This window comes from Pan troglodytes, chromosome 13, assembly GCF_028858775.2.
Source record: "Pan troglodytes isolate AG18354 chromosome 13, NHGRI_mPanTro3-v2.0_pri, whole genome shotgun sequence".
NCBI classification, from domain to species: domain Eukaryota; kingdom Metazoa; phylum Chordata; class Mammalia; order Primates; family Hominidae; genus Pan; species Pan troglodytes.
The window spans coordinates 28876795-28892028 of NC_072411.2; the positions used below are offsets into that span (position 1 = coordinate 28876795).

The window sequence follows — 15234 nt, forward strand, 5'->3', positions numbered from 1 at the left end:
GCTGGTCTTGAACTCCTGACCTCAGGTGATCCACCCACCTTGGCCTCCCAAAGTGCTGGGATTGCAGGCGTGAGCCACCGTGCCTGGCCTTTTTTTTTTTTTTTTTAGACAAGGTCTCACTCTGTCACCCAGGCTGGAGTGCAGTGATGCGATCATGGCTCACTGCAGCCTCGAACTCCCAGGCTCAGGCGATCCTCCCACCTCAGCCTCCTGAGTAGCTGGGACGACAGGCTCACACCACCAGGCCCAGCTAATTTTTTGTATTTTTTATAGAGATGCCATGTTGCCCTGGCCAGTCTTGGAACTCCCGGGCTCAAGCGATCTACCCACTTCAGCAGCTATTTTTAAATTTTAGTCTGTTGGCAGGGTTTTGTAGAGACGTATTATCTATTTATTTTTGTACCATCATGGAACATTCTTTACAAGTATCGCAGTCAATCATTTCTGTACATTTCCTTGTTCCATGTAAGTCTTAGGACAATGGGACATTTTATTGTGGCAAAGTCAGAAGGACTCCACAGGAAAAAGGTTTAAAGCATAGGGTAGAATTGGCTAGAAAAAATGTCATCTATTTGGGAGCGAGTCTCAATAGACAAGGTAGATTCAGAACTTCCTAGACAGAAGCCTGCAAAATTTACAAACCACCACTCTATTTAGTTGACTTTCAGAAGTCAGTAGGAGTATTTTTCTTAGGATTGCCCTAATGAAGGGAGGGTTAGGTGCAGGCTGTTTGTAAGTTTTAAGCCAAAGCTTTTCAGTTGCTTATTATGGACAGATAGATGTTTTATGGATCCTCTAAAATGTGTAGTTTTGAATAACTTCTCTAAGGCATTGGTAAGGACCTTTTCCATTTTAAACATTTGTGATTGGCATGTGATCTGTAACGAGCAGCTGTACATCACTGGTGTTCTATGCGTTTGTCTCCACACGAACTGGCTGGGTGCAGTGGCTCATGCCTATAGTCTCAGCACTTTGTGAGGCTAAGGTGGGTGGATCGCCTGAGCTCAGCAGTTTGAGACCAACCTGGGGCAACATGGCAAAACGCATCTCTAGTAAAAATACAAAAATTGGCCAGGCATGGTGGCAGGCCCCTGTAGTCCCAGCTACTCAGGAGGCTGAGGCAGGAGAATCTCTTGAACCTGGGAGGTGGAGGCTGCAGTGAGCCGAGATCGTACTACTGCACTCCAGCCTGGGTGACGGAGTGGGACCCCATCTCTCAATAAATAAATAAATAAATATCGCCAGAACTTTAGATACATGTATTTTATTTTTATTTTGTTTTAACCAAACAGGATCTGCCCAATAACATGATTCATCAGGTGCCAATTAAATCCCTCCCTCAAGAATGGCTTTGGTGTGAAACGTGGTGTGATGACGCCTCTAAGAAAAGGGCAAAAACCATTGATTTGGTAAGCCGTGTGTGGTGTGCTTCTGCATGTTCATCCAGTGGATGTGTGAGCGAATCACGATTAATGATTTTTATTTAGATTCCTAAATTTAAGAATTTCCTAGATTCTTATTTAGACTTTCTCTGTAATTGTGTAGTTTGTCGGGGCTATTCTTATCTTACAGAATATTCTTATAAATATTCTTATCTTATAGAATTAGTATAGTTTGTTGTATAGTAAGCATAAGTATATAGTTTGTTGGGGCTATTCTTATAGAATATTCTTGTAAATATTCTTATAGAATATTTCACTGGTTTTATTTCCCTGCTTACATTAGGAAACCAAATCCCTTAGCAATTAATGGGACTGTTTTCACAACTTACAATCTACTGAGTCACTCCTTGGCTTCCAGTTTATCTCTGTGCCTTGTAATTTTTCCAAATGGACTTTCACTTTTCCTGCCTTCCAATAGCCACTCACACATTCTTTGTAGATGTAAATACAGCTTTACATAGCCCACTACCATATTGCTTCTGGTAGTATATCATTTGGTTCCTTACTATTGTTTTTTTGTCCAGTTAGGACTTGTAACCCAAGAACCTTTGAATTCTCTATTATGTAGCCTTTCTTCAACTCAGCTGAAGTGTGTTCTTTTGGTTTCACAGTGTAATAATCCGATGACCAAAGAGCCGAAACTGGAAGCAGCTGTGCGGATTGTCCCGGAGTGGCAGGACTACGACCAAGAGATCAAACAGCTACAGATCCGCTTTCAGAAGGAGAAAGAAACGGGAGCACTGTACAAAGAGAAGACAAAAGAACCAAGCCGAGAAGGTCAGCACAAACCGTTGGCTTTAGGACAGTACTTCTTTCCATTTCTGATTTCTGCTTGTTGTAAAGACAATAGAATAATGGATAAAAGGAAGAGAAAAATCTCCCATTAATCCTTCCATTCTAACATCAACCAGTATATATTTTTCATTTTCCTTTTATGTTGGTCTTCTAAGCAGTATTTATTAGTGCAATTGCTATGTTTTTTTTTTTTCTCGTTTTTCTGGTGAGGGGAGAAAGGGTATTTTAATTGTGATTATAGTTATTTAGGTTCATGAGTTTTGTGATACATAAACCAAACCTTTTGCAGAGTTCTTCTTGGATTCCTTGTTTTTTTCTCATTAAATCTGTCAGTGTACTAGTGAATGAAAAAATTTAGATCAACACAAATATGTAGTTGAAGAACCTTTTTTTTTTTTTTTTTGAGACAGAGTCTCACTCTGTTGCCGAGGCTGGAGTGCAGTGGCATGATCTTGGCTCACTGCAGCCTCCACCTCCCAGGTTTATGTGTTTCTCATGCCTCAGCCTCCCAAGTAGCTGGAATTACAGGCATGCACCACCACACCCAGCTATGTTTTAATTTTATTTATTTTTTATTTTTTGTAGTTTTAGTAGAGACAGGGTTTCACCATGTTGCCCAGGCTGGTCTCAAACTCCTGACCCAAGTGATCCACCCGCCTCAGCCTCCCCAAAGTGCTAGGATTACAGACGTGAGGCACTGCGCCTGGCCGAAAAAAGTATTCTTTAAAACAAGCATGTTGGGATGGAGATGGAATGCTTGTATTTAATTTAGTGTTAAGTCTTTAATGTCTTCCCTGTTGTGTGTGTCTTGAATGATAGCTACTTGAAAAAATCATTAGAATACGAAATTGACTTTTTAAAATATTAATAAGTTGGGCTCTAGATTTAAGAAAAATTTTAAATGTATTTATTTTTAAATTGTCACGTAATAATTGTACATATTTGTGGAGTCCATAGTGATGTTTTGGTATGTACATGGGCTCTGGATTTTTAAGATTTATTCTGCTTTAGACTAATTCTAAAAAAGTGGCTGGGCACAGTGGCTCATGCCTATAATCCTAGCCTCTCAGGAGGCTGAAGTCGAAGGATTGCTTGAGCCTGGAGGTCAAGGTTGCAGTGAGCGACTGCACTCCAGCCTAGGTAACAGAGAGAGAACCTGTGACCAAGCAAGACCCTGTCTCAAAATAAAAAAATCCAGAACATGGATCTTGGGTGATTTGCCTATACATCCCTCGGACTGTACTATGATATTAAATATCACAGCTGGAAGGTTATATAGTAACCATAAAAGTAATTAATTCCGATTCATCAGTAAAACCCTGAGGATTTCCATAGATAAATGGGCAAAGAATATGGACACACTGTTCAAGTAAGAGGAAACACAAATAATAAATGAATTTGAGGAAACAGTAATCAAATTAAAGCAGTCTATCACTAGTGTCTGCTACATGGAAGAAAACAGACATAGTGATAATGCCATTTGTTTGGGAGGCGGTGATGAAACCGTTGTGGATGTACCTTGATGAAGCTTTGTGTATTAGAATAGCCCTTGTTACAAAGCAGTACATCTGCCATTAGAAGCCCGTAAGGCATTTATATACCCTCAAGAATTACTCTCTTGAGAATATATCTGAAAGAAATAATTCAACAGAAAAAACAAAGTTGTATACATGAAAAAATTTATTTTACTATTACTTATAAGCCAAAAGCATTAAAAACAGTTTAAACATCCAAGAATGAGCTGCACTGATACATAGAAAATGTTTAGATGCTATTAAATGATAAAAGAAAAATCCCGACTAAAAAAATGCATGCAATGTTTACTGAAAGTAAATATTGTATTTGTGAAAACAATTCAGTTGGAGTGGGGTTTACAGATAGTTTCCGTTTTTAAAAAATCTTTAATTTAGTTGTTGCTTTCAAAATACAGTACAAAAGCACAAATCCCAAAGATTTAGTAAGTGAGATAAGATGAAGGTGGAGGTACAAAGAATAGGTTCCAGTGATGAAACATGCCCACTTGGTGGTGTTTGTAATTTGAAGATCATCTGTTTTCTTTTCTGTGGTTCTCCTTTTCCTTAGGTCCTCAGAAACGTGAAGAATTATGATCTCTGGAGAAGGACAGGAAATCACCCCATTTGAAAAACAGTTTTTATAATAAATGCTAGTTTTTTCTGATCTGTCTATACAACTGCTGATAAACCGGCTGGGCAGGAGTGCCACACCTTTTGATTCTGAGCATTTGATTCTGACTTCTGTACTCTGGTGGCCACTGGATCTTTGGGATTAAAGCTCTATTGGATTTGTACCTCAGAGGAAGACCAAGTGGCTGATCCTTTGGACTCTGTAAAGAGCATTCTTCTAGCCAGAGGGTGGAATGGCAGCAGCAACTGGAAGAAAATGAGTTTTTTGGTGCCCACACCCAAGAGCACACACATGCTGCACTGTCTCGGAAAGCAGGGCCAGCTAGAGCCACCATGTTCTTCCTTACCTCAGTTTACCTGCAGCCTGCGCTGCACTGCAGATGCCCACCCTGCCCTGGGTCTGGCCGGTGGAAGCTCTGTCCAAGGTCCACACACCTCCAGGTTTACGCCAACATCCTTGTGCCCTCCCCACCTTCTCTTCCAACACATTAGGTGCATTGTTTAATTGAAATCCAACCAACAATTGTGTGTCAAGGCTGGTTCAGTGCAGTGGCTGGGCAAATTAATTTTGCGTCAGGATGGGGGTGCGTTGCAGTGAGGGTAGGGAAAATGTCAGGAGTAGGAAGGTTCGGGGGTTATGGGAAGGGAAGGAAGACCAGAACTGGCCATCGTCTTTTATAATCCATTAGTAGCACCATGGCTCATTTGAAATGAAAATATTACACTTATTCCCCACCCAACTGCAGTGAACTTTCTAGGTAATTGTTTTGAAAACAATTTTTGTATCTGTGAAAGTCTTTGCTTTTTCTTTCCACCTTCTAGAAAAGTCTGCTACCAGTTTCCTTACTGGATACAGCCATACTCAGCCCCTCTCGCATCCAGCCCGTCAGGGTCAGGGTCAGGCTCCCTCAAGACGAGCACCGCATTGTCTGCCCTCTTTTGCGTAGGATTTTTCTCTCAGACCCAGGGGACATTGCCTTGGACTTTTCTCTACAAATGCCCTCAGATATAAGACCAGAAATGATTCTGCTTGTGGAACTCCTGGCTTTCTGTCCTATTTTCCTTTTATGTGAGCCCTGCAGGTTGCCTTTGGCGCTCACACCAGTTCTGTCTTCATGTCGCTGCCTCGTGAAGCCCCATTTGCCTTTAGTCCCTGCTTTGTGTGTCTTCACTTCCACAGCCAGTGTTGCCCCTCAGGGCATACTTTGCTGGTGAACGGGCTGTAGAGTCTTGAGTATGTTATTGGCCTAAGTGGGCATGAGGCCCCAGCATCCGACTCCATCTGCCAGGCTGCAGGGCACAGCAGCACGGGCATAGACAGGCACGCTCTGTCTTCCAACGTGCACCAGCCTTTTCTTACATATTTTGCCTGTTTTTAAAAAATATGAGGAGAGGGTGCAGATGGATACTGTGCCCTCACCCTCCTAAGCCAGGTAATATATTGATGTGCAGACTTTTTAAGAAATCTTAGTCTTATCACAAATATCAAGTAATTTATTTTTTCCATTTTCAAATGCAAAAGTTAGCCTAGGAAGCCTCCCAGTCATCCTGAAGGACCTTTTGACTTTGCTTTTATAATTCTGTTAAAAATTGAGGAGGGGATTAATGAGTACAATGAAAACAAAACAAAAAATTAAGAAGAGGAAAGCTCGAAAGAGGGTAAGAGACTGAAAAGGCACCTCAGAATGGCTGCTGTGGGCAGAGTCTGTGACATGACTTTCCCCACCCTGCCCCTCTGTTCAGAGCAGCTGGAGAGATGGGATCAGTAAGATTAAAAAACTTTTGTTCGGCCAGGCGCGGTGGCTCACACCTGTAATCCCAGCACTTTGGGAGGCTGAGGCGGACGGATCATGAGGTCAGGAGTTCAAGACCAGCCTGGCCAATATGGTGAAACCCCGTCTCTACTAAAAATACAAAAATTAGCTGGGTGTGGTGGCTCACCCTCTATTCCCAGCTACTCGGGAGGCAGAGACAGGAGAATCGCCTGAACCCAGGAGGCAGAGGTTGCAGTGAGCTGAGATCGTGCCACTGCACTCCAGCCTGGGTGACAGAGCGAGACTCCATCTCAGAAAACAAACAAACAAAAAGAAACTTTTGTTCAAGCTGCATCTTCACATTGAATGAAGCATTCAGACAGGTGACTGCTGCTGTCCACAACTGTGGGCGGAAGTGTGCCTTTTCCCAGTTTCTCGTCCAGGAGGTTGAACAGGAAATACTCAAGTCACTGGGATATATGCTTTCCAAATGCTGGCCCCCATAGCACCTTTCCCCATGTCTTTCTACCAAGCCTCTTATGTTTATTCTGTGCAGGGAAGACAAGAGTAGACCATATTCTCTGTGTGCTGTGCATGTCCTGGTGTCACTCATTGCCTCTTATCTGTCACCATTCTAACATAAGTCAGCTTAATAGTTGACTCTGAATAATGCAAAACCCAGCTTGCTTCCAGAATGGCCTAGGACCCTCCTCCTCCTGCCAGTTTTTTTTTGTTTTTTTTTTGTTTTTGGTTCATGTGGCATAATCATCTTTCAAAATTAACCGAATGCCCCAGAAAATGATGTTACCACTAAAATGTTTTCTCCAAGAAGGCATACTGTAACAGAAAAGATAGGTAAGATATTTTTTTCCCAAGAAGTAAGAATTGATTGTGCTGAATGTTCAAACTCTGGAAACTGTTCACAGTATGTTGTTCTTAGCTATTATTTATATAAAATGAATTATTTTCTCTCTCAATCATGCCATAGTGGAGACTTTTGTTTCTGAGTAAGTGACAGAGTAATATGAAATAATGTGATATGTCAGAGTGACATGCAGCATCATGAGCCTGTTTTTATGTTCTGTGTACAGTGGCATTTGATTGAGATCAAAGCCTGTCACAGCCTGCTGCTGGGGGTGTGGGGATATGCCAGAGTCCTGTGTTTGGTTTTAGAAGTTTACTGAATGTTTCCCACATGGAGAATAATGGATGGCATGTTAGTTTCTTTAAGAGTGGTAAAGTTGTACATCTGTCATTGTTGCATTTCGAATTGAACACATAGATGCTTGCCTGTCTACTTGGGTGAAAGCCTCTTGGGAGAGCGAAGATTACGTGCATGATGTATGTTAAGAAACAGTTTCCGGTCAGGCACAGTGGCTTACACCTGTAATCCCAGCACTTTGGGAAGCCGAGGCAGGTGGATTACCAGGTCAAGAGATAGAGACCATCCTGGCCAACATGGTGAAACCCCGTCTCTACTAAAAATACAAAAATTAGCTGGGCATGGTGGCACACACCTGTAGTCCCAGCTACTCGGGAGGCTGAGGCAGGAGAATCACTTGAACCCGGGAGGTGGAGGTTGCAGTGAGCCGAGATCGTGTCACTGCACTCCAGCCTGGCAATAGAGCGAGACTCCGTCTCAAAAAAAAAAAAAAAAAAATTAAAACAGTTTCCATAAATGGAGCTTAATTTGCTCTGCTGTCCTTAAGCCCTTGTGGGTTTTTTTTTTAAGAGAGTCTCATTCTGTCACCCAGGCTGGAGTGCAGTGGTGCGATCTTGGCTCACTTCAACCTCTGCCTCCCAAGTTCAAACAATTCTCCTGCCTCAGCCTCCTGAGTAGCTGGGATTACAGGCGCCTGCCACCATGCCTGGTTAATTTTTGTATTTTTAGTAGAGACGGGGTTTTACCATGTTGGTTGGCCAGGCTGATCTCAAACTCCTGACCTCAGGTGATCTGCCCACCTCGGCCTCCCAAAGTGCTGGGATTACAGGCGTGAGCCACTATGTCCGGTCAAGCCCTTGTGTTCTGAACCTTGTCAAGGCTCTGCCTGAATGAGTTTTCATCTGATTGTGGGGACCAAGTCCCTGAGTAGAGGGCCAAGAGCTAGGGACAGTGGGAAGAGACTGGCCCAGGTGGTAGGGAGGAAAGAACTCCCCGAGTTTCCTTTAGCCAGGAAACCTACCCTACTGACCCCGTGACTTGGACAGTCAGACATCACCCTGAGAGTGACAAGTGTAAAATGACTCCCTTCCTCCCCCGCCCTCCAGAAGTATATTTAGATACTTGAAAGCAGTCCTTTTCTAAAATGGCCTTCCCTAATGTGGCCTGAGTGATTAAAAGAAAGAACTCAAGAGTTACAAGGGAAAAAGAAAAAGAGTTACAAGGGAATTGTAGTCTGTTTTTCTGAATAGAATATTAGTACTGTGGTATTGCATTTCATGGGAATGGAAATGTATTGGTAAAGCTACCTGATGGAAGCTTTCTCTTGGTAACAAAAATGGAGGGTGTATTATGTGCAGTTATTTAAATATATGTATTCCATTGTTACGTGTTTTTTTTTCCCCCTCAAGACAGAGATTTGCTCTTGTTGCCCAGGCTGGAGTACAATGGTGTGACCTTGGCTCACTGCAACCTCTGCCTCCTGGGTTCAGGTGATTCTCCTGCCTCAGCCTTCCGAGTAGCTGGGATTACAGGTGTGCGCCACCACACCTGGCTAATTTTTGCTTTTTTTTTTTTTTTTGAGACAGAATCTCGCTCTGTTGCTCAGGCTGGAGTGGAGTGCAGTGGCACGATCTCAGCTCACTGCAGCCTCTGCCTCCCGGGTTCAAGAGATTCTCCTGACTCAACCTCCTGAGTAGCTGGGATTACAGGTGCCTGCCACTATGCCTAGCTAATTTTTGTATTTTTAGTAGAGACGGGGTTTTGCCATGTTGGCCAGGGTGGTCTCGAACTCCTGACCTCAAGTGATCCACCCGCATCGGCCTCCCAAAGTGCTGGGATTATAGGCGTGAACCACCGCGCCTGTCCCATTGTTGTGTAATTTTAATAATTAGTTTTTTAAGTACTTGTTTTATGGGCACATTTTTGTGGGATGATTGGAGTTAATCAAATATAGCTTGTCGTGTGTAGTTTGGTAAGATAACTTTTTTAAGTTCATGTTTTCTCTGCCTTGAGGTAGTGAGGGAAAGATCTTAATCAGGATTTTGGTAATTACCTGATTGAATTCAAGCAAATGAGACATCATGAACTTCAGTGGTTATTGATATTTCAGGGTATATACCTGAAATGCCTAGAGGATACAGATTTCTCATTTCATTCTTTGGTCTTTCATTTCTCTATATCCAGAAATGAAATGACACTTCTGGGAGGCAGTAGAAAGCAGGAAGTCAATGAATTGAGTAGAGGGTCCCATTCCCTCAGGCTGTCATTGATCAGTGACAATTTATAAAAACAAACTGCAAAGTCTGCGGCAAGTGGCCGCCTGCTTCCTAGAAGGAGCCCATGAAGGTTAAACTCTGTGGTCAGTATTCGCAAGCGCCGGGCGTGGTGGCTCACGCCTGTAATCCTAGCACCTTGGGAGGCCAAGGTGGGCGGATCACCCGAGGTCAGGAGTTTGAGGATTTGCAAGCAAAAGGTCCTCTCCTGAGTCTTTCCCAGATACCCAGCAGTGCAGAGGCTAGCTGTGGAAGATTGCAGTGGGACAGGAATGTATTGTATGCCTTGCCTTACTTGTCACCATTGAGATTTCCAGAGAAATGGGCATAACGTCTCTTAACAACAACAGCAGAAAGCAAAATACATTAACTTAAGGTTGACAACAAAAGATTATCAAGTACCATGTTTTCCAACCAACCAGTTATTCGTGGTAATAACAAAATAAAGGTGGGAAAATGTTATAATTTTTAAGGAAACTGTGTACTTTAAAAATCTTCTTTATGAATATCCAATGTTACTGTAATCCTGCTCCATTAAATGCAGCATTGTTGTCAGGTGCTGCCCCTTGCTTGGGAACAGCATTGGGCTTTTAAATGTCTGCAGAATCTCTGCATTCGAAGGGAATTGAGAATGAACTTTCTGGTACTGTAATGAAAATAAGGTCTGCTCAACACAATAAACGTTTCCTCTCTTCTTTAAAACTGCGCAGTCATTTGGCCTTTGTGTTTAGGAAGGGCAGATTGATAGAGCACAAAGTCCAACCCCTTCATCTAGCAGAAGCTGCAAACCCAGACAGAGGAACGAGGGCTTTACCTGAGTCTTGTCTGCTGCTGGGGCTGGCTTCGGGTTGCATCCAGTTCTTTGGATTCTGAGGATCCAAAGCACCCAGGTCTCCTCCAGGTCCTCAACCTCTGGGAGCTGCCCCAGGCAGAACTTGGCAGGCAGGCATAACAGGTGGGGTGGGAGGGGGAACCTCAAGGCAAGAAGGTGTCATGAGACCCCTGGGCCGGCAGAGTTCCTCAGGAGGGTGGCATGGACTTTGCATTTTGCCAGTTCTCTGAGCTCCTACTCCGGGGTGGATATGCACTGAGGATGTAGTCTCTGTGTGATGATGGGGAGGGCGGGGAGGGGCACCTGGTGCCTGTGAAGGCGCAAGAGAGGGCCCTAAGGTGCAGGACCAGGACTAAGCTGCTACAAGGAGGTGGTGCTTAGGTTGAAGCCTGAGGACTAAGTAGGGGCGAGGGGTGGGCAGAGGGGAGGAGCGTGAGCTAGTGTTTTTGAGGGAGCTGCATGGAAGCCTGCACGTGGCCAGGAGAGGGGGAATGGGTTTGATCCTGGGGGCACAAGAAGGCCCTTCAGGGGTTTAAACTGGGTGCTGGCACTAAATGGGTTTTTTCTTGTAATAAACTTTGTGTTGAGGTCTGTAGCACATACTGAAAACTACATAAACACACACCCTGACAGTTTTTCACAAAGTGAAGGCACTAGCATATCCATCATCCAGATAAAGAAAAGGAAGTTGGAGTTTATTTTAACACTTAAACATCTGATTACAGTCTGGCATCCAGGAAGGGCAGAGCAGCATGTGTCAGACCAGCCTACGCCTGATCATTACACACACTATTTGAAAAGCACTAGAGCCTGCTGAGATACCGGCAAGAGAGGGAGAGCACGAACCATCAGAAGAAGTGAAACCTCATGTGGCTCACAGGGAATAAAACAGAAGGTGGCAGGCTTACTAGGCCCAGGAGCCAAGTCACTTCAGGACGTTCTTGGCCGCTGCACACTGGTGTGGGGGCACATCCCAGAAAGGAGGAAGCCATAGAAGCCCCCAACTTTGCCTTGTATAGTCTCATCAAGTTCTTGGCAGGTTCCTGTATTATACATAAACAGGGCAGAATTCCAAATGGAAAGCAACACTTGGAAGGCTGGAAAAGCTGAGTAGAGATTTCAGAAGATGTGCTGGGGAGAAGAAGTTTAGAATTCATTTTCCATCAAATTAGAGGGATTTGGTAACTATTTCAGACTTTGCATCGAAAACCCTGGGTGTAGGCCTTAGGATTAGGACCACATCACAGAACTCAAATCTAGGGTCTAGGACTGAGGGCAACACTAAGATAGACCTACCCTCGTAAAGCCTAAAATGAAGGCTTCGCAGAATCAGGGTGATCGCTAGTAACCAAACTCTGCTAAAACAAAAGTTTTTGTGGGAAAAAACTGAATCCAGAGTGTCTATAGTATATTATTCAGAATGTCCTGTATATAACCACATCAGTAGGCACGACAGGAAGTGGGAATATATGACGTGATCAAGAAAAAAAATCAGGCTGGGTGCGGTGGTGCACACCTGTAACCCCAGGACTTTGGGAAGCCGAGGCGGTTGGATTGTTGGAGCCCAGGAGTTCGAGACTAGCCTCGGCAACATGGTGAAACCCCATCTCTACAAAAAATACAAAAAATTAGCCAGGCATGGTGGTATGTGCCTGTAGTCCCAGCTACTCAGAAGGCTGCGGTGGAAAGATCATTTGAGCCTGGGAGGTTGAGGCTGCGGTGAGCTGTGATAGTGCCATTGCACTCCAGCCTGGGTGACAGAGTGAGACCCTGTCTCAAAAAAAAAAAATCAAAACAACCCATAAACCAAGGTGTTGAAATCATTCAATAAAAATGTTAAAATAATTATGAACGTTTTTCTTAGACATAAGTGGATGCTTTTTTATTGCCTTTTGATACGTCCTGAGTTTGTGTGTCTGTGTAGGTATATGTGTATATATATATTTATTTATTTAATTGACAAAGATTGTGTATATTCCAGGTGTCCCGTGTGATGATTTGCTACACATGTGCATTGTGTGATTATCACCACTGAATTAGGACACCCATCCCCACCTGTGCTGCACATTAGATCGCCAGAACTTATCTTTTTTTCTTTTTTTGAGACGGAGCCTCGGTCTGTCGCCCAGGCTGAAGTGCAGTGGTGTGATCTTAGCTCACTGCAACCTCCGCCTCCCGGATTCAAGCAATTCTCCTGCCTCAGCCTCCTGAGTAGCAGGGATTATAGGCGTGCACCACCATGCCCGGCTAATTTTTGTATTTTTAGTAGAGACGGGGTTTCGCCATGTTGTTCAGGCTGGTCTCAAATTCCTGACCTCGTGATCCGCCCGCCTTGGCCTCCCAAAGTGCTAGGGTTAGAGGCGTGAGCCCCCATGCCTGGCCTATGGCGCAGGCTTAAGTGCAATGTTGCGATCTGGCCTCACTGCAACCTCCACTTCCTGGGTTCAAGCAGTTCTTCTGCCTCAGCCTCCTGAGTAGCTGGGATTACAGGCAACTGCCACTGCACCTGGCTAATTTTTGTATTTTTAGTAGAGATGGAGTTTCACCATGTTGGTCAGGCTGGTCTCAAACTCCTGACCTTAGGCAATCTGCCCACCTTGGCCTCCCAAAGTGCTGGGATTACAGGCATGAACCACCATGCCCAGCCCCACAGAACTTATCTTTAAACTGAGAGTTTGTACTCTTGATCTGCATCTCCCCATTTCCCCATTTGCAGAAGAAAAGTCAGTAAACTTGAAGACAGGTTAATAGAAATTATCTAAATTGAAAAACAAAGTGGAAGAAGAGATTGAAAAAGAATAAATGAGCAGAGACTCAGTAAACTGTGAGACAGTATAACAAATGCGTAACTAGAATCCCAGGAGAGGAGAGAAAATGTGGCAGAAAAAAAAATACGGCCAAATATTGGCCAAAATTGTTTGGTTTTTAAAAATGCGGTCTTGACCCAGTTTTGAGGCCCTAGCTTTGAGGTCCTGGCTAGAGGCCAGTCAGTCCTCTAGAGCAGCCAATCAAGTTTACACCCTCAACTACCTCCCTTCTTCAGCTCAAGCTCCAGGCCAGCACTCTGACACCCCAGGGCAGTACCAGACATCCTGCAACAGCCCCTGTGGCCCAGCGCCAGCTGAGATTATTCCAGTCAGTCTCAGTCTGCTGCCTCTGCCTCACCTGTTCCTTCCTGGGAAACCACAATAAGGGGCCTTGCCCACATTCCCCTGCTCCCTGTGCCCCATAACCAGTGGTTGCTTCCACTGAGTGGCCCTGCGTGGAGTGCTGTTTCTCCCCAGGGAACTGAGTGCGACATGTCAAATTTACCGTTTCTCTCTTGATCTGCATCTGGCCTCACCGGAATTACCACTCCCTCCCCTTAAAAGCAGGATGAATATAAAGAAGGCCACACCTAGGTGCATCATAGTCAAATGCTGAAAATTAAAGATAAAATCATGAAAAAGTAGTAGCCAGGAAAACAAAAACACCTGATGTGTAGGGGAGCAACAATGAAAATAACAGCTGACTTCCCATCAGGAACAGGGGAGTGACGTCACAGAATGCTGAAAGGAGCTAACATCCTACATGCAGGGAAAATATTCCTCAAAAATGAAGCTGGGGCCAGGCGCGGTGCCTCACACCTGTAATCCCAGCACTTTGCGAGGCCGAGGCGGGTGGATCACCTGAGGTCAGGAGTTTGAGACCAGCCTGGCCAACATTGTGAAACCCCATCTCTACTAAAAATACAAAAATTAGCCGGGTGTGGTGGCAGGAACCTGTAATCCCAGCTACTAGGGAGGCTGAGGCAGGACAATCGCTTGAACCCGGGAGGCAGAGGTTGCAATGAGCCGAGATCATGCCGTTGCAGTGCAGCCTGGGTGACCGAGGGAGACTGTCTCAAAAAAAAAAAAAAAAAAAGTTGGAATAAAAACATTTTGGGGTAACTGAATGCTGACAGAATTCATTGTAGGAGGCAAGTACTACAAAATTGCTTAAAAAAAAAAAAAAAGGCTCCCAGGGGGGTGGCCCCAAGAGTTGGGGTTCAGTGTCCTCCAAGCCCTGGTCCTCTCCAATGGGCCTGGGATCTGCCCCACCTGACCCGTTCTCCCGACCCTGAGGTTGGCTTCAATGCTAAGGAAGCCCACAATATTGTCAAAGAGTGTGTGCTGGTGAAGATTATAATCACATCATCAACCAAGCATAGTGGAACAATCCTTAACACATCTGGTTAAGTTGGGAAAAGCTTATACATATATTGTGACCTGTGCAGTGGTCCAGAAGAGCGCATATGGCTTTCATACAGCCAGCTCCTGTTTTTGGAATACCACATCTGATGGAACCTGTACCATCAGATGGGAGAACTGGACCATGAACTGTATTGTCAACGTTTTTGCCATTGCTAGTGTTCTTTAACTGACTAAAAATATTGGGCTAAAGCCATTAACTTAAGAATTTGTCAGTGTATCTTTTCAAAAAATGAGTAATATTTATTAGTGTGCTAGATGACAAGCGTGCATTATATAAGCAAAACGCTGTAATCCCAGCACTCTGGGAGGCCGAGACGGGCGGATCACAAGGTCAGGAGATCGAGACCATCCTGGCTAACATGGTGAAACCCCGTCTGTACTAAAAAATACAAAAAAATTAACTGGGCGTGGTGGCGGGTGCCTGTAGTCCCAGCTACTTGGGAGGCTGAGGCAGGAGAATGGCGTGAACCCAGGAGGTGGAGCTTGCAGTGAGCCGAGATTGCGCCACTGCACTCCAGCCTGGGCCACAGAGCAAGACTCCGTCTCAAAAAAAATAAATAAATAAAAAGTAAGCAAAATGAAAAGCACTTAGTGCTTTCT

The 15234-nt window shown here is 44.3% G+C and overlaps 1 protein-coding gene and 1 pseudogene across 13 annotated transcripts in view; both read left to right on the forward strand.

The window, feature by feature from the left end:
* Nucleotides 1–10272, forward strand: part of UGGT1 (UDP-glucose glycoprotein glucosyltransferase 1) — a 106899-nt gene extending 96627 nt beyond the window's left edge. For 10 of the 13 annotated variants that reach the window (XR_010149720.1, XR_010149721.1, XM_054678976.2 and 7 more), the window contains 3 exons: nt 1293–1409; nt 2054–2219; nt 4320–5175. Coding sequence is in view for 10 of the 13 variants with exons in the window: in XM_054678976.2 (XP_054534951.1) it covers nt 1293–1409; nt 2054–2219; nt 4320–4345 (309 nt within the window). In the remaining 3 variants the exon portion in view is untranslated. Of the gene's footprint in view, nt 1–1292; nt 1410–2053; nt 2220–4319 lie in introns of all 13 variants that reach the window. The other 3 variants (XM_001141314.7, XM_063790411.1, XR_010149722.1) reach the window with 2 other exon arrangements.
* LOC129143263 (dynein light chain Tctex-type 3-like) lies at nt 5996–14890 on the forward strand (annotated as a pseudogene).
* Nucleotides 14891–15234: the final 344 nt, after the last annotated feature.